The 27,861-nt window shown below is 45.0% G+C and overlaps 1 protein-coding gene across 1 annotated transcript; it reads right to left on the reverse strand.

Annotated features, from left to right (window-relative positions):
- Nucleotides 1-14,150: 14,150 nt before the first annotated feature.
- Nucleotides 14,151-27,644, reverse strand: LOC134421116 (histamine N-methyltransferase-like). The gene is made up of 7 exons (XM_063161583.1): nucleotides 27,527-27,644; nucleotides 26,681-26,870; nucleotides 25,366-25,418; nucleotides 21,888-21,995; nucleotides 18,307-18,437; nucleotides 17,681-17,774; nucleotides 14,151-15,368 (listed from the first exon to the last, which is right to left on the reverse strand). Exons 1-7 carry the CDS (start codon nucleotides 27,609-27,611, stop codon nucleotides 15,013-15,015), a joined length of 1,017 nt encoding a protein of 338 aa, XP_063017653.1. The 5' UTR covers nucleotides 27,612-27,644; the 3' UTR covers nucleotides 14,151-15,012.
- Between the last annotated feature and the right edge of the window lie 217 nt (nucleotides 27,645-27,861).

Consider the following 27,861-nt stretch of genomic DNA (forward strand, 5'->3'; position numbering starts at 1 on the left):
TGGGAGCCACCAGAGAAAGCTGATGGCAAGAAGAGTGGAGGGAAATAATTCCAGTCAATACTTCAGAAGTGTGGACTTGCATTGTGTTTGCTCCACAGCATTTTTATTACAGCAGAAATGCTCGTCTAAAGGAGAATTGAGGATCACCTTGGGCAGAAAGATGTTATAGACAAATATTGGCTGATGAGAAGCTCAGTGTGACTCAGCAATGGGCACTTCCCAGGAAGACAACAGAGCAAGGAGATTCTGCCCCTCTGTTGTGCTCTCTTGAGACCCCATCTGGAGCTCTGCATCCAGTTCTGGGGCCCACAACACCAGAAGGAGATGGACCTGTTGGGGAAGAGCCAGGAGGAGGCTCTGGGAGCTGGAGCCCCTCTGCTCTGGGGACACACTGAGAGACTTGGGGTTGTTTAGCCTGGAGGAACAGCTCCAAGGAGACTTCAGAGCCCTTTCCAGTACTTAGCAGGGCTCCAAGAGAGCTGGAGAGGGATGTAGAGCAAGGGCATGGAGTGACAGGACAAGGGGCAATGGCTTAAAACTGACAGAGTGCAGGGTTAAATTAGATGTTATGAAGAAATTCTTCCCTGTGAGGCTGGTGAGGCCATGGCACAGGCTGCCCAGAGAAGCTGTGGATGCCCCATCCCTGGAAGTGTCCAAGGCCAGGCTGGACAGGGATTTTTTCAGCCTGTCCTAGTGGAAGGCATCCCTGCCCATGGCAGAGGAGCTGGAACTGAGTGATCTTTATGGTCCCTTTGAACCCAAACCATTGTATGAATCTATGAAGTGTATATTTAATCGCCCTCTTGGTACTCTTTGGAAGGACTTTCCTCCCATTTCGAGTTGAAGATTGGTCTAATCTGAAGAGCACTTGGCACAGAAAGGCACTTGAAGTTTTCTGCTTAAGGACATGCAGTTGCTCAGGCTCTTTGAGCAGCTTTAAATAGGTGCAGTGGAGGGCCAGTGGAGAGGCTGCATTATCATCAGCTCTCACCTGAGGGCAAACCAAAATACACTGCTGACCTTAGATGGATCAGACACACTGGCTATCAAGCAGATGGCAGTAAAACATCCCTGGCTGCTCTGCTGCTGTTAACCACTTGTGCTGTTGTGCCTGCCTTACAAAGCACAGCAGGGCTAAGCTCTGTTTGTGGGGCTGCCACCTCCCCAAGACAGGACAAACCAGTCCCACCTCCCACACTGCAGTTATCCATGTCCATCCAAGGACTGGGGATTATTTTTCATCACCACCCTGACTCTCCTGGGCTGTCATTTTGCTATTTTGAAACACCTGGCTGCAGCTCAATGGTGACCCATGTTGGTGCCAGCAAATGTCCCCTCACAGGTGTGTCCTGCACTTCTGTCAGAGCAGGGTGTTTGTCCCATCCCCACAGGTGACACAAACGTGTGGTGTGGCATGTCCCTGCCCTGCCTGCTGCTGTTCTTTGACGGGTTCTAGCCCAGAAGGCAGGGCCATGAACAACCTGCACCTGAGCACCATCCTGCTGGGGTTGTGTCCTGTGCCAAGTCAGCAGGTCTGCCCACACAGTCTCTTGCTGTCCCTTTGCTACAGACAGCTGCTCTTTGGGGGCATATCTGTGTCCCCTGAGCAGCACAGGCTCTGCACAGTCCTCTCCCTCCCCTGACTTCTCCTTTCACAGTCAATTCTGCAATTTGTGCCTTGGCTCCCTTCCTAATGACTGTATTATTAGCTCTATTTGCATCTGCTCTCAGCTCTTTATTTCGCATGGAATTATTTTGGCTGCTCCACATACCACAAATTGAGTAGCTGAACCAAGTCCACAAACCCTAACAGAGAAAGCACGTGGAGCAGGGCTCTCTGTGACCACCGTGGCTGTCACCCTCACATGTGCCACCACCCCTGGCCCAGGCCAGCCCCCTGACTGTCACCCAGCTGTGTCACAGCGAGGAGCAGGGTGACCATATGGCCTGAGGCAGCTGGGCCATATGAGCCTCCATTTGTGACACCTACTTTGTGCTTCCTAGACACAGAAGGTGTTTAATATGTTAGCTGTCACTTTATGGGTAATTCCAGCCTTAATTACCAAGCCAGAAATGTGGTGCACAAAAGCTGTCCTGTTGAATGTGCTCCCTGCTTCAGGGAGGCTCCATCCCTCGCTCAGAGTGTTCTCCATTTGTGACCAGGACATCTGAGCAAAGCAGCATTCCAGGTGGCTGCTCCTGCTGTTTGTCACCTCCCCATTGTTCCCTCAATTCCAGGTGGCTGATCCTTCTTTTGTCACCTCCCCATTGTCCCCTGTCCCCTCAGCAGCATTCCAGGTGGCTGGTTTGTCATCTCCCTCCCCTTTGTCCCCTCAGCAGCCCATCAGTGCCATGGGGTTTGGGTACAGCTAATGGAAATGTGAGCAGAAAAGGTGTGGGAGAGCCCTGGATGGGCTTCTGTAGGGAAAAGGGTCTGTGGGACTCCAGTTTTCTCCTGGCCTTCTGTCAGCTTCAGGCCACAGAGTTCTCTTATTTAGGCATGAAAGGGACGGAGTCATCCTGAATTCATCCTGAATTCACTTCTCACAGGCTGGGTTTTGGAAACCCAGCCTACACAGATTTACCAAGATATGGTGAATTTGCCTACACAGATTGCCAAAATATGTCCCTGGAGATGCCTCAGTGTGATGAGCACCAGGTATGAGCCCCACAGCCTGCACAGGAGCTCGCTGCTTCCCCTGCCCATCAGCAGCCACAATGGGAATTTCTGTCTGCACCTGCAGATTGCCTCTGGAGGGAGGGACTGACCTGAGGAACAGGGGAGGAGCACCCAATTTCTGCTATCCTGGGACCAAAGGCTTCTCAAAAGTTCTATTTCCTTCTGGCTTAATGGAAATTTTTGAGGGGAAAAAGGGGAGGGAGTGTATTAGGAGATTCCCTAAAAACAAACGAAACAGAAGCACCTCATTGCCTAGGGAAAAACAAGGAGGAGCTGGGTGGATAGAAGCACAAATGATTTGGCTCTTGTCTTCCCACTAAATAAAATCAAAAGCTGGGAAAAAAATTAACAACTGCCTCTCTATGGGGTTTTGGAAGAGGAAGGAGCACAGGTTATGTATGTATGTGTTGTTACAAGAAAGTATCACCTTAAAAGAGCTTTCTATATAATTTTACTCCCCTCCCAGACAATCCATTGTTAGCAGCAAGCTGGGATTGCTGGTAGACAATAGCCCACTCTCCAGCAGAAAGAACTCTATGAAAGCTGCACACAGTTTTTAATGTTTAATGACACAAAATCAATTGGAAGTGGTTGCTGGCTTCCACAATCAATTTCAGGAGATCTCTCAGAGAACGGGAGAAAGTGGGAGAGTTTCCATTAGCCCTGGAAATCTCATCAGCAATAGGAAAATGGTGATAAACAACCCTGCACTCCAATAAACGTATTAATAAACTTGTCCTCACTCATTTCTCATGTCTCTGTGAGAGGATACAGTTTTGTCACCAGGAAGGTCACGTTTTGGTCTCAATTCCATCCTTTCTTTGCACAAACAAACATCCCTGTGGTTGTGGGTGCCTTGAGAGAGCCACAGCTCCCATTTGCTGCCCCCTGAGCTGTCCCAGGTGCAGGAATGTCTGAGGGGAATATCTTCATTCCCCTCTTGTTCTGCCCCACTGTGAGTTTTGCCAAAGCTGTGTGAGAAGCTGCTCTGCCCCACAGATGAGTGGGAAGGGGCTCCATGGGGAAACGTGGAGCTCCCTGTCCTGGATGGATCCAAACTCACCCAAACACTCACAGGTGTCCACACTCAAGGGCCTTTAAGTCAAATCCTGCTGATTTTTGATGGGCTTTATGCCATTTGCCAAGCTTAATGCTGCATGGCAGCTTTTCTTCCCTTGTTTTGCTCAGACTGAGGGAGTGTGATGCCTTCTGCTGGCTGGAATCTGTGGGGTTAGGGGGGAAAAAAGGTTATTTTTGTGTCTTTAAAAAACCCCAGGACTAAGCAGAGTTAGGAACAGCCCTGAATTTTAATCTCAATGCAGAACAAGAGGCTGTTTCCGTGTGTTGCAGGTTGGCCCCAGGACTCCAGCTGAGTGAAGTCAAGGCAGGGTTGGTAATGCACAATTTAATCAGTGAATTTGTAGATCTCAAAAGGCGTGCTTAATTTAATATTGTTTCTAATGGCTATTGTCTTCATGCTTGCCTGTTTCCCTGGTGTTTTTCCCTTTTGTAATTACTTGAATGGGCACTTCCAGGTGCACTGCATATATTAGCAAGCATTTTCATTTTAGTAATGAGCAAGATGCTTTCAGTGTTTATTTCTTCATTGCCCTAATACTTACTTTATTAAAGATCTTGATTCTTCCAAAGGAGAAAAACAAGCATTTACCACTCCTTTCTACCTCATTTACCTCTTCTACCTTATGATGCCCTCAATAAAAGAGGATTTAAATTACTTACTGGCCAGGGTTAGGACAGATTTACACTATCACAGAAAAATAAAGCGGAGAGGGGATGCTTGGTCAGTCATGGAGTGGTTTGGGTTGGAAGGAACATAAAGATCATCTCATTCCAGGTCCCTGCCATGGGCTGGGACACCTTCCACCAGACCAGGTTGCTCAGGGTCCCATCCAGCCTGGTCTCAAGGGCTTTGATGCCTCTGCTCACCCCTTATGGGGATGGGAACTGAGCACTTGTTGAACTCAGAGCCATCCTCTGAATGTCAGGGCTTCAGAGCTGGTTTAAGCTCTGCAAGGAACATCTGCAGTGCCCCTCTCCTGGCCTTATTATCATCCCTTATGGTTACTGTGCATTTCTGCCACCTCGTGTGCAGCCTGGGGTGCAGGAGGCTGAGCCCTGCCTGGCCACCCCAGGCTGCTGATTAATGCTGCAGCAGGACTCCAGCATCAGCTGAGAGCCTTCAGCCAGCATTTATTACACATGCACAACAGCCACATGCCACATGCCAGCCCAACTTCCAGATTAGCTGTTTATTAGCATTATTATAAACACGGCTCTTCATCTTCCATTAAATGGCACTGCAGCCCCACGAAGCCTGTAAGGAAGCACTTGGTTCACTAAATTACCCTGCAAATGTCAAACTGGCTCTCAGTTATTAGCTGTGAGTCTTACAGCCTCTTTATTAGGATTTTGTGTCTTGAGGGTGCCCCGTGGCGTGTAGATTTTTTAAAATACAAACCAGCGTCATTTTTTGTTGTTTGAAAGAACATTTAATTAAACTGGATTCATTGCTTGTATGGGGCAAGTTAAATGGAAACTAAATAGGAGGCATATGATTACATGTTATTGAGCAGAGTGACTGCTCCAGAGACCAAATTCTTTCGACACAGCATTAAACTAAACTTATTTCATGTGCACAGGTTGGCTCTGGCCTGCTAGGGCATCATATTTTGAGACCAGCAGAATGATTATGAGCATTAAACAGCTTTTAACAAAATGTGTGTTTCAGGGAAGAAGCCCTTCTTAAGCTAGACTTAAATATGCTAATGACAGAAATCAAAGCTTCACACAGATTCTGGGTAACCTTTTAAAAATTACCATTTCTATAGTGTCAGATGCAAATGAGGAGATCAGCTTTGTTTATTATTTCACTAGCTGTAAATTAACAAGGGGCCCCAATGAGCATAAAAATAAAATTGGAAGTATTTTTTTGGGCTTGAGTCATTGGTCACATCATGGCTTTTTAATGTTCTTTAGGAAAACAAAAGGAATTATAATTAGAACTCCATTACACAAGTTCCTATTCCCTGCTCCTTTTATGTTCATGCTGTTGGTGCAATCTGATTTTTTTATCCTTCCTTCCTTCCTTCCTTCCTTCCTTCCTTCCTTCCTTCCTTCCTTCCTTCCTTCCTTCCTTCCTTCCTTCCTTCCTTCCTTCCTTCCTTCCTTCCTTCCTTCCTTCCTTCCTTCCTTCCTTCCTTCCTTCCTTCCTTCCTTCCTTCCTTCCTTCCTTCCTTCCTTCCCTTCTTCCTTTCCTTTCCTTTCCTTTCCTTTCCTTTCCTTTCCTTTCCTTTCCTTTCCTTTCCTTTCCTTTCCTTTCCTTTCCTTTCCTTTCCTTTCCTTTTCCTTTCCTTTCCTTTCCTTTCCTTTCCTTTCCTTTCCTTTCCTTTCCTTTCCTTTCCTTTCCTTTCCTTTCCTTTCCTTTCCTTTCCTTTCCTTTCCTTTCCTTTCCTTTCCTCCCTTTTCCCTTTTTTTTTCCTCCTTTTTCTCTGCAAAAGGCACTGACCCCCTCCATGCACTGTTAGTGGGAGCATCCTGCCACTTATCCAGGAGGAACTGAATTACAGCAAGAAAATGGAAACAAATAAAGCAGTCTTGGAACACCAATGGGAATGTGGTTGTCCAGAGGTTCAGCTTCCAACTTTTGGGCTTTGAAATGGGCTCTTCAACAGAGACCCTGTTCTTGTTTTTGTTCATTAGCCCAATTTCCCCTGGGGCACACCGGTGTGGCTGTGGCTCTGGGAGAGCTGTAGCTGATATAATCAAGGGCAGGGATGTAATTAGCAACGTTGGAAGGGCTGCTGTGGGCAGATGGGAGCTGAAAAGGCTGTGCCTGTTGTGAGACAGACTTTTATGTGTGTTGGCCTGGGAGTGCAGAGCAATGTGTGATGGATGACCCTGCACTGGGATGAGCCATTTGAACACTAAACCTGGCATCTGTGGCCCTGCTTGCACACAGGGCAGTTGTGCCCTCTCCATAAATCATCCCACAATGAGGCTTCCCTCAGTGATCTGGGTTAGCCTTTCCTGCTGGGTGGGTTAGCTGCTCAGCCTGGGGTTCACCTGCAAGGTACCAAACTCCAGATTTCTCTGGCCATCATCCTTTGCCTTCCAGCAGACCCCTGTTCCTTCCTCAGGGCAAGTGCTGTCTGCAGGCACAGCCTCAGAACCTCTGCAAGGCAAGAGGAAGGGTAGCCAGGACCTGCAGGACACAGAAACACCTCAAAGTCTGTGCTGAAAACCCTGACTCTGGCAGAGTGCAAGATTTTAGTTGTGCTTTTTTCAATCCTCTCTTTGTACCCCCCCAGACCGTTACCTGGTGCACCATTACAGCAGCCCATGGGCACCTGAGTGTTTATCTCACAGTTTGCCCTCTGCCCTGGCAGCACATCCATCTCAGCAGCACTTCACATCTTTCTGGAAAGATCCCTGTCCCAGCTCCTGATGGAAATATTCTGTGTCTGCTGACTCTCAAGATTTTCCAGGCTTTTTTTTCCCCCAGAAATCTGAAATTTCAGGCTTCTTAGCACCCATCTCACATGGCAAAATCCAGGAGTGCCTGTTTTTTACACATTTAGAGCAAAAAACCTTTTATTCAGAATTTGTTTAGGAACATTGCACTAAGGCACCACTGCCTGTGTCTTCCCTGGATAAAATGCAGGATGTCAGAGCTCCTGCTCCTGATGCTGGTCCTGGGCTTAGATGCCAGTCACTGTTAGGAAAAGGAGTTTATTGTGTCAAATGGGAAACTAGATCTCTGTGTCACAATGTGTTTCACATGTTACAGGGATTACAACAAGCTCTAAATGGCTGGACTATCATGATCATTTATTTAGTATTTCTCCAGCTGTGGTCACAGATACCCAGCAGTGACTCTCCTATGCATCTTATATGTACAGGGCAAGCACTTGGGATCATTTGCCTCAGTGATTTTGCACCTATTTCAGGTCAGGGATGTCCTGCACAGAACACTGGGTGATCCTCCTCAAAACATTTCTCATTCACTACATTCTTATCTTTTTTCAAGCCAGGTAAAGTTTAATATCTGTTCCTCTTCTAGGAGGAGTCCCAGAGGTCACCCAACTGCCATGGGTCAACTCCTCTTCCAGGATTTGTAGATCTGAGCAACAGCATCTGCTGTCAGCAAGCTCATCCATGATCACTGATCCAAATTTGGATCAAATCCTTACAGCCCTCTGCTCTGTTCTTCACATTAAATAAAAATTAATATTTATACAACTGATGCACCAAAAAAACACCCACCAAGACGGAGACTCAGTTGTGCTAGGCACTATAGAAACAAGCACTAATCCCCCAAAGAACTGTCTAAGGCACTGACATTTTAGTTCTCCTGGAAGACTGGTCTCAATGAATGTTTAAAATCTATTTCTACTCAGGGAAAGTTGTTGGGCTTTCCCTCCTTGCAGTTCTTGATAAACACAAAAGCACTAAACACAACAGCTGTGTGTGACTGTGCAGCTCCAGCCCCAGGTAGAAAATGTGCGCAGGTCCTGCCAGGCACATCCATGGAGTTCTAAGAAGAAATTTCTGCCTGAATCAGGAAAATGATGAGCCAGGCATTGCCCCTCACTTAAACACCCATCCCACAGTGGAAATGTGATCACCACAGGTTCCACAGAGAGCAGCCATCCCAATCCCCTGCCAGAAAAGCACATTTCTGGCTGCACTGTCTTTGTGGCTGTGCCCACAACAACGGCTTTGAGAGCAGTTGGATCCCAGGCTTGCCTGGGTGCACTTGGAAGCAGTTTGTTCTAAGCCAGTCATGTTCACTATCCTAATCTGACATGAAGCCTGATGGAAAAATCTGTGATCGATTATAGCAGCGAGACAAAGAGATATGAGAGGAAAGCAATGCAAAGGAACAGATATCAATCACTGCTCCCAACGAGCCTGGAGAAGGTACCTGCTGCTGCTGCTCCTGAATTGAGGGCAGTGTAGCACATCTTTCTGCTGTTCTAGGTAAACACTCCCAGCTGCACACCCTTTGTCTTACAGACAGACCGATTTGGTAAGAAAAGTGGATTTTGAGGTATGGATTTTGTTGGAAGGGGACAAAATAAACTATTGGTTCGTTACCTTGAAAACGGTGTAGCATGTAATGAGTGTTTGCAGCAGTTTCACAGCTGCTTATTGCTCTTCTTTTTAAGCTTCTGAGTGTTGAGGGGTTTTTGTTTAGCTTTACACTTTCTAATTGATTGAATGTGAAATATATGATGGAACAAATTTGTATTGAAAAAGAAATAGCAGACACAATCAACAAACTTTAATGTTGAGTTAGCTTTTTTTCTCGCTGCTGGACAAGATCATACTTCAAAGCAAATTAAAAATGTGAAGCCAAATCCTGATTGCAATGCAGGCAACAGAAATCTTCCTGTCAGCCTCAATAAAAGCAGGTGTAAGTTTTCAGTATTAGTCCAGTCCATCCAATTCACATGTCTTTCTGTCTTTATCTAATCTAATACAAGGTGGTGAGATAAATTACAGAAGGGTATGATAAATTGCATTGCTATTCATTTTTGGCAAGATCACCTATACCCTGGCCACTAATTCATCTCCACCAGGATCCACTGCAGCACACGGGATCCTTGAAACAGCCTCCAAACGCTGTCATTTCATTTTCTTTGGAGAAAACAAAGAGATTATATCTGCTGGCCAATAGCCTACTTACCCCCACCAAAATAAATGATGCCTCACTGTGACCTCTGTAAAATCGTGGTTATAAAAGTATCAAAATGTATTTATAGCATTAAGATATTAGGTCTCTCTATTCTGCTTGAGTGGAAAACTATGATATGTCTTAGACTGAGGGATTTCAAAATGGAAAATGATGACATGGTTTAGGTTTAGGGATTTCAAAGAGTGTTTAATTTGTTTAATTCTCTTTTCATTGGGTTTTGGTGTTCTTCGCCAGATGATACAAACAGAACACAAAACATCGAGTAAGAAATTTGCAATGCATTGTAACAACTTTTTTTTCTGGTAATTGTTTTAGAGCTATTCACCACTCTTGAACAAAGCCCCATCCTGATTCACACCAGTACCACACTCTCACTGCATACTGTGTTGGGTACCATTCACATCCATCTGCGAGTTCAAAGAGCAATTTGCTTCCCATCAAAGCCAAAAGGGGAGACACCTTATTTCCCCTTACACCCATCAGATCCATCCCTGCCTTCCACATGAGCTCTGCTGGGCAGCCCCAGGGCACTCCCACACCAAGCTGCTGCCAAGCCCACCCATGGCAGACTCTGTCCCACCACCACTGTGAGCTTCACCCCGAGCCAACCCCACAGCCCAATCAATGTCCCATCACTCTCCTGCCAAGGAAAGGGGAAGCTGATTACACTTTTGGCTGGAGTGCCCGTGCCCCTGCTCAGTACCAGCCCAGGAAATTGCTTTCTGCTCCTCAGCATTCCACTGCCAACTTCCTCCTCCTCATCCTGCCAGGAATCGCTGGGAAACGGTGCCGTGGATGATCCAACAGCTGCTGAATTTCACACAGGAGACCTCTTACCACTGAGGTGCAGCAAAGTGATTTTGCACATCAGGATTTTAAAGAAATTTGGGGCACTGCGAGATGAAGGGCATTATTGATGTGAAACGAAAATTATCATATTTACTTCAGAATCCGTTATCCACACCTGCAAACAGTACTTAAAAACAGAGCATGTACTGCAGGATGATGTGAAAACCTGGCCTGGTGAGAGGTAAAATTTCCTTGATTATTTCAGGGAGATGAAGGCTTCATCCTGCACTATTTAGGAGTTGTTGAGGCATAATGGCTACGTCCAGCTAATTTGATGCATTGCTACAGGCACTTGAGAAATGTGATAGACAGATGCATTCAGCTAGAGAGATATCCCTTGGTGCAGAGAGCTGAAGTCAATTAGGGAGTTAAATTGTGAAAGATTTGACCTGATGTCATTTATATCTCGAGTCATAATTAACACTTAAAGTTCAACTCTATAGCAATTTTCTTTTAATAACACTTAAAACCTACACAGGGCTGTAAGAATTGCGCAGACGTGGTGAAGGATGGCTCGAGTGCATGCCTGGATTTCTGCGTTAGTAATTAATCCCCAAAACACCTTTGTGAGGCCTATGGGGAGAATCATTTCTCTGCAGTTTCTCCTCTGAAGAGAAGCAGGGTTTGCCCAATGGCTCCCCAAAGTCTCTGGCACCTGGAGATAAGGACAGAAGCTCTTTCAGGTGCTGAGCATTCAGCTCAGCCGAGCTCTCGTCTTTTTGTCTCGCTGAATTTTTTTAATTTCACCACAATCTTTAGAAATATCATGGACAAATTACTTGTCAAATGGCCTGGGCATTCCAATTAAAATCTGTGCAAATGCAGAACCTAAAAATCTGTCACAAACACAGCTTCTGCCTCCAAGGTTTTCATGTGGGTGAAATATGAATCTCACTGGGGGAAGAAACAATCTCTAAGAGTGAGACCTTGTGAGATGGGATTCAGCTCGCTGCAGATCCTTATGGTCAAGTTATAACTGCCCATAAAGGGGGGGAAAAATGGAAGTGCTGACAAAACTTTTAAACTACAACAGTGGAAATGACGCCGCAATAATTTATAATCTACAGGCAGCTTTGGATTTATTATCACAATGACAAATGCACTGTCATTGTTAATAGGATATTTCCCAGCAAGGACTTCTTGTTATGCAAGCCAGGTTCACTATGTCATGCAGCATGATAGCAATAAAGTCTACAAGAATTTGTAATGAACTTCAATTACTAATAGATTATGGTTAATGGGAAATATGTGCAGTAAAGATATGGGTTTTTATATGCACCTTCTGGTACTCTACAAGGCAATGATTTATGCTACAATTTCTGTTAACATTCTCCAGTATGAAAAAAAAAAAAAAAAGAAGCCTAAATTGGTGGAAAGCCACTCCATCCATAACAAATATTTAAGATAATTTTGCACATCATGTAAATGAAGATGTAAAATTAGATATTAATCCGTTTCATTTCAGCATTTGTATTTTTATTAAAAATGAAGACTTTGCCCTACTGTGTAATGACATTAAAAATCCTATCATGGGCTGCAAGCATGAATTACCCCAATGCAGGAGTGGCGACAGCAGCCGAGCTGTGAGCGCGTTTGTTCAATTTGCTGGAGTAATTAACGGAGCAGTGAGAATATTTTCCTGTGCACGATTTAAAGGAGCAGCCCTGGAGCTGCCTGGGCAGATGTGTTCGATGTGGAGGGACACGTGCACAGAGCCTGGGCCCTTTGGAGGGGTCAGCCCCACTGCGGCTCCCCCAGCCTCGAGGCATCGCCCCAAAGCTGTGCCCCACTCCTGGACACGGGGCTGCTCCTTCCCTGCCCCGGGAATTCCCTGGGGAACAATCGCCACACACAGCGCCAGAGCCACAAGCTCTCCTTCACTTATCACAGGGACACAGGCCCAGCTGTTTGCTGCTGTTCCAAAGGACTCCCTCCTCTTCCTCTCCCTCCCTCCCTCCCTCCTTCCAGCTTTTTTTTATTCCTCTACCTGCATTAGAATGTTTATTCCAGGTTTATGTGCTCATGAAATGAAAAGGAAAGTCTCCCAGTTTAAAAACAAGCACTGCTCAGAGCCATCTTTGAGAAAAACATGGAGATGCAATATTAAGGATTGCATTTACCCAGGGCCACATTTCATATCTCAAACATATATTTAGCCAAAAAGGGACACCAATGCATGAAGAGCTTTCAGGATCATTTCTGGTCTATTTTTAATACAGGTATTCTGAAGCCAAACTTGATCCAATCAGTATTGTGCTGGTTTAATATCATTACTCTCAATGAACCACTGTAGAAAGCCCAGAAAATTATTTTTTTAGGGGTACAAGCCAGTGAAACATGGAACTGGGGAAATGATGAGGCCCTGGCACAGACTGCTGTGCAAATCCCAGTCCATGGACAAACTGTACTTCCCAACCCTGCTGTGGAATAGCAGAGTCTCACTGTACAATTTAGGGTGATTCTCACATGAAAATGTGGCTCTCCACTCTGTTAGGAAGATGTTTGAGAGATTTACAAAATGTCCTTCGGTTTTTATGGTAAAATGAGCATAAAACTGTGCTTCCCCACATTCATTTCCTTCTAAAAATACTTAAAGTACTTGCTTCCTGAAAATGTGTGTGTTACAAATTTAAAATTAAAACTGATTTGCCCCTTAAGGGTGCTCTGCTGATTCAGTTTTCCCCCAGCCCCTTAACACAAGCAGTTGCAAGATATAAAATGGAGCTTAATGTATTTTCCCCCTCCCAATTTTAATGAAATTCTCCTCAGAAGCAAAACAGGGGAAGAAGCTCTCCGTGCATCCACACTGAATATTTGTGTGTGTGTGTGTGTGTGTGGTCAAATCATCCTCTGTTCTCTCCAGATCAGCTCTGCTGCTTCTCATCTTTCCAGCTCTCTTCCACATTTTCAGACCAAACCCCTTTTTCGCATTTTGTTGTTTTTTCTTTTTTTTTTTTTTTTTAAGTCTGACAAACAATGAAACAGCAGGATCTTCAAGGGCATCTTATTGCTGGGTTTTGTTGCTGGATTAGTGTTTTTTTGGTTTTGTTCTGGCATTTCTGTGGCTCCCTGAGATACCTCACCCCTGACAGGGTTGATGTGGCAATATTCAGCAGTCACCTGCTTTGCAAGCACCATTTAGAAAAGGTCACTGACAGTCCAAAAGAGCCACGAAAATAAATGTAAATTTAATTTGTTTGCCATTAGAAATGTGTGCAGCAATCTGTTCTAATGGGAGATTTTCTTTCATTCCTGCTCTGGCATGTGACCACAGCAGCTCACAGATACACTGAGGTCTCCTAATGCAGGAGCCTGTGCACAGAACTGGGTAAAGTGGTGATAAATTTTGTCCTGTCCAACAGAGGATTATCATGGAAATGTTCTAAACTCCACCTGAATTAACATTTGAGCACCAGGAGATGTCTGTGTTTCAAATAACTTGCCCTAAAATAAATATAAACAGCTATTACGCCCAATATGATCTCTTGAAATCACTTCAAATGATTAATAATCTATATTGTATCAGAAATGTGTGTGCAAAAATAAAACACAATTCCTTGCAGCTAAAGTATTACCTAAAGTAAACCATTTCAACACTGAATCAAATTATTGCAATGGCAGAAATCACACCTGTCTCAGGGGATAAATCGAGTATTCAGGCTGTTAAATCCATTCAAGCATCTCTATTGTATCCCACTATGTATTGTGCCTTGCAGAGAGAAAACACTTCTGAAAACTATAAAATCATTTAGCAAAACAAATGCATCAACCACAACAGCCTCACATGGAGAAGAAGCTGAGGAGGTGAAACCCCCTTCTTGCTGAATACCTTGTAGAGTGAATAGATGTACCTGACACAATGCCATTGAAAATGAAATTAAAAAATGCTACTAGAACCAGGCATTTTGGCATCAGAGTTTATTTTTACATTTTCCTTATTACAAAGCTCACAGGCCAGGGGAAGGCTGGGACCAGAAGCATTGTGTGGTTAATTAAAAACACAAAAAAAGCTCTGTGCAGCTGCAGCAGCTCATTACCAACAAAGACACTGCATCAGGGCTCAGCACTGCAATCCTCCTCTCCAGGACATTTGTCACCAACCCTGTGCCTCACCCCTCTTCCCTTGCTTCCCTCTGTAGTGCCACACAACTTGTTCTGCAGATCCACCATAAAGTAAAAACAGAAAGGGGGAGCAGTGCCATTGAATGGAGATGCCTGCAGAGGCAGACACTGAACATGCAGGTGTGAATGCACCTCCAGCAGCTGCAGGTGAGAGATCTGGAAGCCACAAGCTCAAGAAATCCCATCAAAGATCCACCCAATGGTTGGTCATTCTGAGCCTGCATTCCTGCCAGCTGCACCAACAAACTGCAATTTGCTTGTTTAGTGTGCAGAGAGTTTTTAAATGAAGATGGTGGAACCACATGCAGCTCTGGACTATTCTTTAGGAACAACTATTCCTAAGGAATAATTCCTTCAGTTTCTGCAGTGCCTGAGTGGAAGGTCTGAGCTATAGCTGATTTCACAGCATCTGTATGATAAAGCACAATTTACTGCCTAGTCAGTTGCACAGTCATAGATTAGTGCAGAATTAATCAAGTATTAAATCTCATTTATAAAAACAGATGTCAATACTGATTTCTTAACAAGCTCCAAAAATCATTGCCAGTGCTGAAGTAAATGAAGCCATTTATAAAAGATGAAAAAATACATTTCAGCTGTCAACAGTTTGTATCTCTTTGCTTTGAATCAAGAAGAGGTTAACTCATGGCTCAACCACTATTACACCCTGGCTGTTATTGAAAAACACCTTCCCATCTCTGATTTCACTGCAGCCAGGCTTTCTCAGCTCCTCCATCACCTGACGCTTTAGCTCAGGAGGGGCAGTTTTAGCAAAGTCAATTGTTTCTGTCAGGAAATCCAGCAAGAGCTCCCCATCTTTGTCCCCTTCAGTAAAGCAGCTGGTTATGTCCAAGTGGGATGGCAGCTCGTAGAGCTGGTACTTGAGCCCAGCTGAATCCAGCATCCTGGGCAAATCACCAGAGGAAACGTAGGAGCAAAGACCCTCCAGAGGGAAGGAGGAACCATACTTCTTCCACAGCGTTTCCCAGCCACTCTTCCCTGAGAGATAAACCACCAGAAAAACACTCAGAGTTAAGGGAAAACGTGATTTCAAAGCAGTTTTGATTTTCTGGGTTTTTTAGCAGTTGTCATCAATGCAAGTGGGATCTTCCCAGAGCTGGGACATGTTCTGGGGCACAGTGGAGTTGGCTGCCCCCTGCTTCTGTTCCTCGGGTTTGGGGGCTGCAGGAGTGGGTGGGCACCTACCCTGGAGCTCCAGCACCCTCCTTGAGCCCCCAGATGAGGCCAGAGCAGCTCACACTTGTGCTTCTCTTCTCAAGAGACATTTTATAAAGCAAACCAGCTGGGTAAGTTGGAAAGTCCCCACATACATCTTCACATCTTTATTTCCCCCCCAGCCTGGATCTCTGATTTGGTATTTCTAGTGCAATTTGCTTGTTTAGTCTCCAGAGAGTTTTCAAATGAATATGGTGGATGCACATGTAGCTCTGGATTATTCCTTAGGAATAACTGTTCCTAAGGAATAATTCTTTAGGTTTCTGCAGTGGCTGAGTGGATGGTCATTTTTAGAAGGATTACTCAGAATGACTGGACAGGGTGAAAATAACTTTGAGCCTAATGAGCAGCTCTTGAAAGTTACAACAATAATTCTCCCTAGGTACTAAAACCAGTTACTTGTTGCTTTATGTGCAAACAGTTATTTACAGTCAAATAAACAGTTTGTGTTTAGAAGGGAGGCGACAATATTTTCTTTCACCCGGTGGAACCTGAAGGTGAGCACTAATTGCAGGGAATGTGCCGGTGTCAGTGCGGTGTGACTCGGAGCCCAGCAATTATCCCCTACCTGAAGGCAGCATTCCAGGATGGCTCTGGGAAGGCTCAGCACATGGCTCTGCTTTTGTTCTGCAGCAGAGCCACAGCCCCTGCACATCGGCACTGCCACCTCCACCTCTCCTGCCAGCCCTGCTCCCAGGCTGGCTTTAATTACCTGATGAGTTTGAGTTGGGGATGGCATTACTTTTGTGTGAAATTAGCTTTGTTCTGATGATCTTTCAGTAACTCCTTTTGCTTCAGCACTCATTTTAATCGCACTTCTTCCTTCCCTTCTATATTCTCTTGTTTTTCTCAAGGTTTTCCCCTTCTTTTCCCCTCTGCTGTTCTGAGCCCTGCTCCTCTACCTCACTTTTTTGTTGCTCCCAGCCATTTCTGCTCCATCAGAAAACACAGCCTCATCTGGCCCAGAGAGGACTTCAAATATTTTTCATGAACTCAGAACTTTAATAACTTTAATTTTGCATAGGCACACATTCTTTCCTGTATTCACATTTTATGAATATCCAAAGGGACAGGATAAGCAACTGGAAGAGTTTTAATTAACTATATTCAGGTAATCAGCAATACTCTGATATTGTGATCTATTCTTGTTCAGCCAAAGAACATGAACAGGTTTTTTAAAATAATTTCAAACACAGATTTCTTGTTGTAAAGTGCTTGAAAACACTTCAAACCAAAATCATTTGGGGGAAAAAAAAGTAGTTGAATAAATTTAGGTCAGATGTGTCACTTTCTACTGGATCCTTCATGAACAAAATAAAAGGAACTTCAATCACATTTGCAGAGGTGGCCAAATTCAATGAGAAATTAAGCTTAAACCTCTGAACAAATAATGCTTAACATGGCTTTCAGAGTTGCTAGATGTGACGGTTTACACAGCTGAAATTTCCATAGCTTTTGAGGCAAATTAAAGGCTTTCTAGAGTCAAATTAGACTCCACCACTGCACTGTCTCTGGCATACCTTGCCCGCAGCATTAAAAGGTTGTCGTTTACTCTGCTGCAACACTTTGCTGCTGGATTGACCACAGAGCATCTCTGCAAGATCTGAAACTGCCTGAGAACGCTGTTTGGTACCCAAAATGATGATATTAAGGAAATGGGCAGTTTGAAAAGAAAATGAACCATATGTGCTCCAACACCTGCTGTATGGCACTTCCGAGCCCCCCGCCGCCGTTTGCTTAATGCCAGAGTCTCTGGGAGAGAGAAAATGCAGTGCCCAGCCTGGAAACCTTTTCCAGCAGAGCCTGAAGGGGCTCCTGTGAGTGAGAGCTGCAGGATGGAGCCTCTCCTGCTGCAGGGCCGCTGCTGCCATCCATCACTGGGCAGGCTGTAAGGTGGGGAAGGCAGTGAGGGATGTTTTGTGCCCATGGTGTGGGGTTTTGGCTCATAAATCCACTCAGACACAGGCAGTGGGCAGGTTTCAGGGGATGTCTGCTCACCTCTGTGGCCTGTGCCACACACAGGAGCCCCAGAGAGCCCTCTCCTGACTGAGCAGTGCTTGGGGAGCAGCTCTCACCTGACACCAGGATGATGAGGAGCTTTGCCTGTGAGTCCAGGAGGCTGTGGAAGTACCGGACGGTTGCTGGGATGTCTTTCACATAGTAGAGCATCTGGAAAAAGCAGAGATGCTTAGAGACATGCAGTGCCATCCTGGTGACTATTGTAACACTGTTAAAAGGATCCAAATGGGGGCACTCCTGCAGAAAAGCAGGGACAATGAGGCACCTCAGGAAGGTGTGGGCAGTGGGCTCCCACTGCAGGCTCAGGGCTGACATGCCCTGCCTGCTCTCTGGCACTGCCAGCTCTGAGCTCATGTTATTCATCAACCTGAGAGGAAGAGATTTGCCTTTCTTCAGTGAAGGCTTTGGGAACACAAAGGCAATTTCATGAAAAGGACAAGGAGCTTTTGAAGACACCAGCTAAAATGTATTCTTAGTTGACTGCCACCCACAGCCTGGCTAATAGGACTACTGTGCTCAAAGCTGCTTTTCATTTTTGCAGTTCATTTATGCTAAAGCACTTCAAATTACTGGGAAGTAAACTCACCTTTCTTCCCCTACAAGTGGATAATGAGGTCACATACTTCATGCATACTTTTAACAGCTGAGTCTTTGGCAGCATTTTCTTTGCAGAGACTCTTACCTGGATCATGTGAATGAAGTCCCATTTTTCAGTCTTCTTTTCTGCATTCATTCGACTTTCATATTCATCAGCTGTCTCCTTGTGCCAGGCAAACTTTATGTTCTCGAGGTCTGATGCCTGAGCCACATGCTCTGAAACAGAGGAGAAGGCAGGACAGAGTTATCTCAATTGCAAATAGGGGGCTGATTTCCACTCAGAGCTTTAATACATCCAAAAGCCCTATTTAGGTAGAGAGTTTAGGTACCAGTTTAACACAACAGTGGAATATCTTAAAGTTTTAGCCCATATGTGAGGAGAAGGCTCACATATGAGCCTTCTCCTCACATATGTAGAGGGATTTACAGGACAAAATCTTAAGAGAGTCTGTTGCTTTTCCCTTTGCTCCCTTATTTGGGCTCTGCTGGTGTTTACCTGAGCTAAAAAAAAAATAGAAGTAATTTCTTCCCCATGACTGGCTCAAGCTGAATTAAAAGATGTTGATTGGGATTCATTGTTATGAGGCCACAAGCAGCACATTTCATGAGGAATAGAAGAACTGATAGCCCCAGCACTTATGCGGGAGCCAAACAAAACCCACATGGCTGAGCAGGAGTCAGGCCATGGTGGAGGATTTTCCCCAAATTAAAACAGGTGCCCAAGGATGGATCAAAGCAAGAGTTTCTTTAGAAGAGAAGCACAATTTAAAGGTTGAGAAGGGCAGAAAAAGCAAATGTATTCTTCTAAATTTGTGTAACTGGGATGGCAGGAGGGGGAAGGAGCAAGGAGCCTTCTCTTGACATTCAGTGGCTTCTGTAGAAACAATTTTTCAGGAGCCCACAGTTCTGACCAGCTGCTTCAGGCAAAAGGGATGACAGTATTTTAAAGCAAAGAGCTTTAAGGAGTGACACATGGAGTGTCCTCAGACCTCAATACAATGCACATCAGCAGCAGAGGAAAACGGAATTTTGGAGAAGTGGATTCAAACAATAAGTTACACTGAGGGCCTGGCTCATTGCTACATTCTCTTTGTTTTTATGGGAGCAAAAGTAAGAGGTAATTTCATAATGTAGGGAATACTAATGTCCATCTGCTGGCATATGGAGCTCCTCTCACTGTGCTGCTGCTCAGCACTGCTCCAGGCCAAAGCAGCCCCTGATTCAGTTCCTGTGCTTCACTGGAGTTAGCATCAATTTAAAACTTACATGGCCCAAAGGCAGGCTGAGCCTTAGCTACAGAACACATGTTCAGAACAGCACAGTTTGCTAAGACCAGAGCCTTTACAGCACTAATGACAATGTTCCTCCCTCTGGGCTCTGATTTGGACACGTCCCCGTCAGGCAGATGAGAAATGCTCCATCAGTGCTTATCTCCTCTCTTCTGAGCCTGGAAATGGGCCACCCCTTTCAGATGCTGCCACTGTTACTCTGTTAGCTTCCATTTATCAGCCACTGGCCCCAGCACTGGCAGTCCAGATTTGATTTGCTGCTCTAAGCTCAGGAGCAGCTCTTATCCCCTCACCAATAATCCAGGGCAGTCTGGTTCAGTTTAATTGTGGGTCTGTCTGCAAGGGGGAGCTGGGAAGAAAACTGAATTGCTTTCCAGGCTGGGCCTTCAAAGTCCAAACACTAGGAAATGGAAATTCATTATGGGATTGTGGTGAATTTCTGCCTAAATATTCATCTGAATCCCTGATGAAAAGTTTTCCTTCCTCTTCCCCCGGGCTCACCCCAGATTCTTTTCCCAGCCAGGAGCTGTTGTGTACCTGATGGGTGCCATCGGAACTGGCAGCTGTGCTGGTGATGGAGCTCAGATGTGGGGCCACCAACACTCCAACCATGGCCACCAAGGGAATCCACCAGGAGCGAGGGAAAGGCACAGCCTGCCCATGAAGCTTTGAGGAAAGCCTCCGTCCCATGCCACAGCCTAAGAGAAACCTGAGTTTGTCACCTCTGCACATCCCAAGGAGTTTCTCTCGTGAGCTTGGCTTCTCCTTCCCATGGAGAAAGCATTTGGTGAAGCAGAAAACACAACTACTGAACCCTCAGAGGTGCAGATGATGTTTCTAACTCTCTACAGAAAATCTTAGGCCTCAGAAACCTAATTAACGGTAGCTACTGGGGACATGATAAATTACCAAATAAGAGAGTTTAAAGAAAGAAATTCAGATGAATATTTCATTTCTAGTTTAGCATAAAACTTAAAATAAGGACAACGCTTTATATTTTCTTTAACTTTCTTCTGGAAAGGAACTCTCTGCAGTAGGATGGGACTGCCAGTTAATTGGTGGTGGCTGGTGGGACCACTGGGAAGATTCAGAGCAAATCCAGTCCAGTGTAGCCCAGACAGGACAGAAATTCCTTGCTCAAGTACAAAAATTCCCTGCTCAAGTGCAGACAGGACAGAAATTCCTTGCTCAAACTGTCTTACAAACAGAGAAGATGCTGTGTTGCCCACCCTTCACCATTTCAGCCTGCAGGAATATAAGAGCACTGGGGATTTTGCACAAGACATATTTTAAAAGATCAGGTCTGTGTTAAATTGAGAAAGATCTTAAAAAATTAGGTTTGTCCTGGGAGCCTTTGTTGCTTCCAGTGATTCTGAGCTACCTCACTGCAGGGAGAAAGGGATTGCTGCTTTTTTTTTTTTCCTTTGACTTCCACAAGCTGATTCACACTGGGAATGCTTCATTTTTAAGGATTCAAGCAAGAGCAAGACTGGAGATTTACAGTGTGGTTTCACAGCCTGGTGTTTACCATGGCTTGGAGGATTTCCAGCAAGAGACTCAGCTGCTGAGGTTCATTCCTTGCTCTCACATCCATCCAGGATGGCTCTCTGGCCAGGTGAGCTCTGCTCAGGGCTGGTGCCACCTCCCTCAGCACCACCTGGAGGTGAATCCTGGTGGGCTCTAATACAGTGATAATCAAACCCTGCGTTGCTGTTTAATGCTCACTTTGTAGGGCAATTTGATCAAAGTACCCTCGTTAACACTCAATCCTCCTCGGAAAATGTTCCATTTTCCTCCATGGATGCTGCTTAGACCTTTGGGCTGGGGAAGGGAAGAAGCTCTGAGCCCCAGAGCACACGGTAAAAGCCTTTCCTATCACTCCTGCTTCCCTTCCCGTGTTTTCTAATTCAAAGCCTGGTTACTAATTTAGTGCCCCACTGTGAGCTTTAGGTATTTGTTGGAAACGATACTTAAGATGTGAGAGAATCACCATGAGACACTAAAATTTTCCCTTTGATGCTGAGGAAGGATCCTGATTCAACACGGGTTGAAATGGAAAAACTTTCTGAAATGCCGGGATTTCACTCCATTCCCATAAAATCACCCATCACTTCCCACCTTGTTTAGCTTTTAAAGTCTACCTAGGCAAGCATTTGCCATTCAGAGATCTCTGCAGTGTGAGAGACTAAGATTTCAATGAGAGTGAACATTGCTGAGAAGCAATGATTGCAAAAAAAACATGAAATTTTGAATTTTTAAACTTTTAATAGACAGTTCTGACAAGAAGGCATTTGAACATAGGGTCATCCACTTTTCAGCACTTTTAAATGCATGTAAAATAATTAATGTAAATTTAATTTATTTAGTGTAAAAATACCTTTGTACTTGGAGATTTGGTCAGCACTTGGCTCTATCACATCATTGTTGATGGTGGCCCCAGGATACCTGGCTCGTATTTTTGAGAGGATCTGCAAGTCCATCTCACCTAAAGAAGCAGGAGACACAAAACAGAGAATGAAAACAAAGCTCAGGCAAAGGAAATCTCCACCACCATCACACCCCCAGCTTGGCTGACTGATTTCTGCCATTTATGTATGGGTGCACCACACAGGGCCAAGCAGCTGCTTTGCATTCTCAGTAGGTTGCAAGTGAAGATTGAGCTCTAGGACTTGAGAAAAATGTAAACATCAGTCCCAAATCTCTTCATTTCTCCTCTCTTACTGGCACCACCAGGGCCAAGGGAAAACCTGACACAGTCATGCTTGACCTCTCTTTTTCTGGACATGGTCTAACCTCGAGGAGGAGATCCTACAGGGCTCTCACAGTGCCAGTTCTGAGGGCTCCAGCAAACTTGGCAGGGTTGCTTAGGAGTCAGTAGGAGCATTTCTAGCCAGGCACCTCACTGGCTACAAGGTCATGTGGAAGAGGGAAAGGGAATATGTGTTTACACTGGGATCAGAGACAATACTCATATCTGTTTGTCTTCAGTGTCCTGTGACTTTTCCCAAAAGAATGATGAATGGAGCACATACCATTTGTGTTTAGCTAACCCTTGTTTACAGAATACCCCAGAGATTCCTGTGTTTCATGTTTCTGTTGAGGAAGAGTTCTCTCTAAACACTGCTCAGGCCAGCTGTAATTGTTCTATTGATGGATGTACCGGTATATCCAAGATTTCAGAATTTAAAAATAGCTCCATCATTCTCAGCCATCTCACCCCATCTGCAGTGGAGGAAACTCAGGGGGATGATATTTCTGACTGAGGCATGAGTCCAGGGACAATATCCAGCTGGCTTGCTCGACTTTCTCCAACCTCTGCTTATTGTGCTTGGATAGATTTTAGGTGGAAAAAGCAACAGCAGAATAAATTAAGGTAAGAAAGAGTGAAACAGAGGGTAAATATATTGAATAATAGGTCCAGAGGTCATGTTACAAGTAAATATCTAGCTTTGTCCTGGAAGATTTACTTGTGCTTGCACAAAACTCCATGTTATAGAATTCCCTACAAATGAACAAATGGAGACCACCCTGATGGCCAGGCCCTTGCTGAGGGGCTGTGGAAGGAGGAGCTGCACAGCCTCTGCCCACCCTCATCATTTTCAGAGCCATGGACTCCCACCACTTCAGCATTGGTTCCATCCTGCGGAATATTTGAGGAGCAAAAGGAAAACACTGGGCACTAAATTGCTCATTAGTGCCCAGGGTACATAACACACCAAAGCGAGGAAGAGTTGCATTTTCTCAGACTTATGTGTCCTTCTTAAAGCAACCAGCAACACCAACCCTCACATGGCATCTCTGGAAGCATGTTCTTTGAGGGAGGGAAATTGAATTTCTGAGGCAGCAGAAAGAGCTGCAGCTTTGCTATTGCTGCAAGTCCTGTACTCTGTAGTCTGCCATGGTAAAATCTGGGAACACAGAATTTGAAATTAACTGCTGCAATAGTTTGATTTTTGGTTGCTTTACCAACTTCCCATAAAATGATTAGTCCTTTGAAAAGGCTGTGCAGGTCCTGATTAAAAAATAAATAAACTGAATTTTGTATTTCCATATGCAGATAGGTTAAAATATTCCCTTCTGCTCTTGTGTGGCCAAATCACCCTTGTACTGCTTTTAACCAAAAAACCCACCCCTTTGATTCATAAATTAATCCACAGCCTTAAATGACTTCACTTTTAGCTCTTTTATATGCAAACAAGTGTCCCGAGGCATTTTACACTCAGATCGGTGGCAGCTTGCATTATCAACAATTTGGCAATTAGGCTATCCGAATTATTTAAACTCTCCAACACAATTACCTTTTAAAGGCTACCACTATGTTCGCCATTAAGTTTCTAATTAAACATTTTACGTAACGGGATGGTTTATAGCCCAGTTGCTCCTTTACAGCAGCGCTGATGCCTTTGATGGTTTTTAAAGGTACAGAGAGCGGCGCGCTGGAGTGTGAACTTAATAAGGCAGCCGTGTTTGGGCAGCTGGAATGGGATGGGATCTAATGGGATGGGATCTAATGGGATGGGATGCTGCATTAATGGGTTCTTGTCTCCCGAGGTGGAAAAACTGAGAGGAAAAGCTTTATTTCTGTGCCTCCTTCCTAAGAAGAGCAGGGGCAGGTGGGGTTGGGGCAGCAGCTCCATCACTGCCCTCCACTGCAGCCAGGATCGGCTGTAAGGGGGATCTGGGGGTCGGCTCCCTCCTGGCCTCACAACAGCTGTGCTGAGAACAAACCTGTGAGCAGATGGGGTTGGGTGATCGGGGGATTTTTAGATCACAAAGTGAGCTTTGCCTACCCATTATTGATTGATGGCAAGCTGGACTGTCTCTGGCCAGGATGAAGAACCACGCTGTGTTCTCTCTCTTTCTCTCTCTCTCTTTTCCTCCCTCTCTCTTTTTTTTTCTCTCTCTCTCTCTTTATCTCTCTCTCTTTTTCTCTCTTTTCTCTCTTTTTTCCAGAGGAATGCTTTCCTTTGGAGAGCAATGTTCCTGCTCTGTCACACTGTCTGTTTTATGGCTAATGCCAACCATTTACATACAATTACTTTCCATTTACATACAATTACTTTATGGAGGAGACACTAACAAAACTGAGGTTAGTCTTTGGCGATGGTATGACTACAGCAGTTAAACTAGATTTAACTGTTCATATAAAATTTAAGTGTGGTGACTTAATGGGCAGAGAAAGAAACATAGGTTTTAATTATGGGGCCACTTAAGCAAGAACTTAATGAAAAGCTACTTGATCTTACCGGTATTGTTTTTCCACTCAGTGAATGTCAGACAAAAGACTTCTTATTTGTATTTCTTCTGGAGCTCACGCTCAGCCCCAGTGTTTTGGAGGGCAGTAGCTCCAGCAGAAACTTGTACACTGATGGTGGTCAGCAAACACAGCAAAGCAGAGCTCAGCCATGGCTCTTACATAGCAGTGATGGGAGCTATCACCTCAATAAAGGTACAGGGGGAATATTGTAATGCAGGTAAAAAATAAAATTTTCTGAGGAATCTCAAACATTATTTTGTTTGGGGTTTGGGTGGGGTTTTTGCTGCTTTTGTTTTGTTTTGTCTTGTTTTGGTTTTGTATAGAAATCCTGTGGAGCAGTTAAAGTTTCTCTCTGCCTTTGAGGAGGGATGCTGTAGAAGGAGAGGTTTTTATGGAGGACACAGAGGAATCAGAGTGGGGAGGCACAAGCTGTTTTCAGATGATGTGGTCACACATCAACTAACACCAGCTGTCCCCTGGTGCTGACTTATCAAGGAAAGACTTATTTCCCATTCTGCTCCTTTTGCAACTTTTAGTCCCCTATTTTTAAGGAAAGAAATAAAGGAAAAGACATACCAATATTTAAGTCCATACGTACCTGCTCCACCACCAACACTTAGAACATTGATTGTAGACTTCCCATTTCCAATACTGAAAAACATTATTTATACCTTTTAGGAGAGCTGCCCAGTAGAGAGGGTTCCATGCATGATGTGAGACACTGGAGATCCCATTAAGAGTAAAATTTGCAGGGCAAAACCCAAATGTAATGTGTGTGTACACAGGCATGCCTGCAAGTGGGCAGGAGGGATCAGATTCAGAACTCTTCCCCTTTGAACATTCATGATCTCCAAACTGTTATTTTGGATTATTTGGCAATTTGTAGAGGTGGCATTTTCCTTTTATTATGAGGGAATACAAGCAGAAGCAAGTGCACACCTTCTCTGTGTCTGTGCTCTGAGGAACAGAGCCCTCGGGGTCTGGACCAGCAGCTTAAAAATTATTTGTAGAACTTTTGCATTATGCAAAATGGGGAGGGAGAGGGGAGAGTGCAATGCTCCAAAAATCCCTGAGTGAGGCTTTGGCAGAGCCATGAAGCCCTGAGCAGAGCATCCCCAGAGTCAGGATTTGATGCTGGCTGCCTGCTCCCAAGCCAGCCAGCAAAGGACACACACTGGCAGGCAAAGCACGAGCACAATCCAGCCATCCTAGAGAAACCCTAAATATTACCTGAAAAGCTTGCTTTTAAAAAGCTGCTTTCCATCAAGTTTGATGCTAGAATATAGTATCTGTTAGAGCATTTCAGAGCTGATTCAGGGCCAGCCGTTTTTGCGTGCAAGGAAACAATGCAGCCTTATCTCCTCCTGGCTAGGCAGCCTCCTGTGACAGTGTTCACAGGGGTCCCAGGATGAGGGAAGAGATGAGGATCTGACTCTATGTTTCAGAAGGCTGATTTATTATTTGATGATATATATTATATTAAAGCTATACTAAAAGAATAGAAGAAAATATTTCATCAGAAGGCTGGCTAAAATAGAAAAGGAAGGAATGAGTAACAAAAGCTTCTGTCTCGAACAGAGAGTCTGAGCCAGCTGGGCTGTGATTGGCCATTAATTAGAAACAACCACATGAGACCAATCACAGATGCACCTGTTGCATTCCACAGCAGCAGATAATCATTGTTTACGTTTTGTTCTTGAGGCCTCTCAGATTCTCAGGAGAAAAAATCCTAAGAAAAGGATTTTTCAGAAAACATATCTGTGACAGCCTCCATCCCGAGAGCCACCATCCAGAGCCGTGTGTGCAAATGGAATCTATCCCAGGCCAGCAGACAGGGCAGGGAACAGCAATCCCAAGGCCAGCACGCCCTGGGACCGTGGCCCTGGCTGTCCCTGAGGCCAGGCTGGGGTTACCTGGCTATGACATCTGGCAGGTGCCTCTCCACGAACCCCTGCATGCTCTGGTGCTCCGTGGATCTCTCCAGGAAGACGCGGAAGGACTGGACGTATCTGTCAAGGTCTGTCAGCAAATTCCTCATGGGTGAAGCCATGCTGGGAGGCTGCAGGAGGGGACAGGCTGCTCCCTGCAGCTCTTCTCTCCGGGCTAGAGAAGGAATGAAAAGTGCTGGAGGGGAAAATCCAGCCTGCACCTGGACTCTGTTCCACGTCCCCAGCCCTGCCACTGCCTCGGAGTGTTGCACAACCTTGCAATACAAACTGCAAATGGGGTCCAAGCAGCAAAGGGTAATTTATCATCTTTAATCTGTGCAGAGCAAGTGCCAGCATTTTTTAACTCTGCTGACGCAGGACTCTGTTTAAACACAGTAAAAGGGTCTTTAGATGGTTCTTAAATACAAAAAAAAAAAAAAATTCCTCTGTTTTGTGAAGGCATGGCTCTGGATTAGGAGAAAGTGCAACACTCATCTCCAGAGATGCTGGCAGATGTCTCTATCTGTTTTTTTAATCTTTTGATGTTCTTAAATGGAATGCTGATGGTGGGGTGAAAACAATAAAAACCTCATAAATGCACTTTATTTTTCTAGTTCTTCTGAAGATAATGGTACAATTCCCATGGGTTAAGTAGCTAATTCACCAAAGCCACGTGAGTTGCTGGAATAGATGTTGTGCTAAGCCAGGCTTACAGGCAATCAGGAGTGGGGAAGGCAAGTGGGGAAGTGTCAGACTGTACCTTGAAAAGTGCACAAAGATGTCTTTATCCTCTCTTAAACTGCAATTTAAGTTCCTCATATCTTGTCCTACCTGGCAAGAAGAAGGGGGAACCCTCTCCCTCCTCAGGGGCCCCATGCTGAAGGACGCACTGCATTTCCTCGGTGTCTCTCACCATTCCCTCTGCCTTTCCTGCAGAGGTTAAATCCCAGCCACCCCTTGCTATTTTTACAGTTCCCTTTGGACTGTCTCCAGCCAAACCCCATTGGTGCTGAAGTGCAGCACAAAACCCTCCCAGCCATTGCTTTTCCTGGCTCCCAGCACAGCCAGGACGATTTCCCTGGCTCCACTGAGACCCTGCACCCGCTGCCTTCACTCACCAGCATGACTGGAATTCAAACCAGGGGCTCTTCCCAGACTGCTCCTCT

This window comes from Melospiza melodia, chromosome 8, assembly GCF_035770615.1.
Source record: "Melospiza melodia melodia isolate bMelMel2 chromosome 8, bMelMel2.pri, whole genome shotgun sequence".
In the NCBI taxonomy this organism is placed as follows: Eukaryota; Metazoa; Chordata; class Aves; order Passeriformes; family Passerellidae; genus Melospiza; species Melospiza melodia.

Bases quoted from the DNA above. Each gene is read 5' to 3' on its own strand.
- LOC134421116 (XM_063161583.1), bottom strand. From the start codon at position 27,611: ATGGTGAGAGACACCGAGGAAATGCAGTGCGTCCTTCAGCATGGGGCC. The intron at 26,871-27,526 runs GTAGGACAAGAT...TTCCTTCTCTAG, and splicing joins TTCCCCCTTCTTCTTGCCAG to CCCGGAGAGAAGAGCTGCAG. The intron at 25,419-26,680 runs GTAACCCCAGCC...AATGTTTTTCAG, and splicing joins CTGCCAGATGTCATAGCCAG to TATTGGAAATGGGAAGTCTA.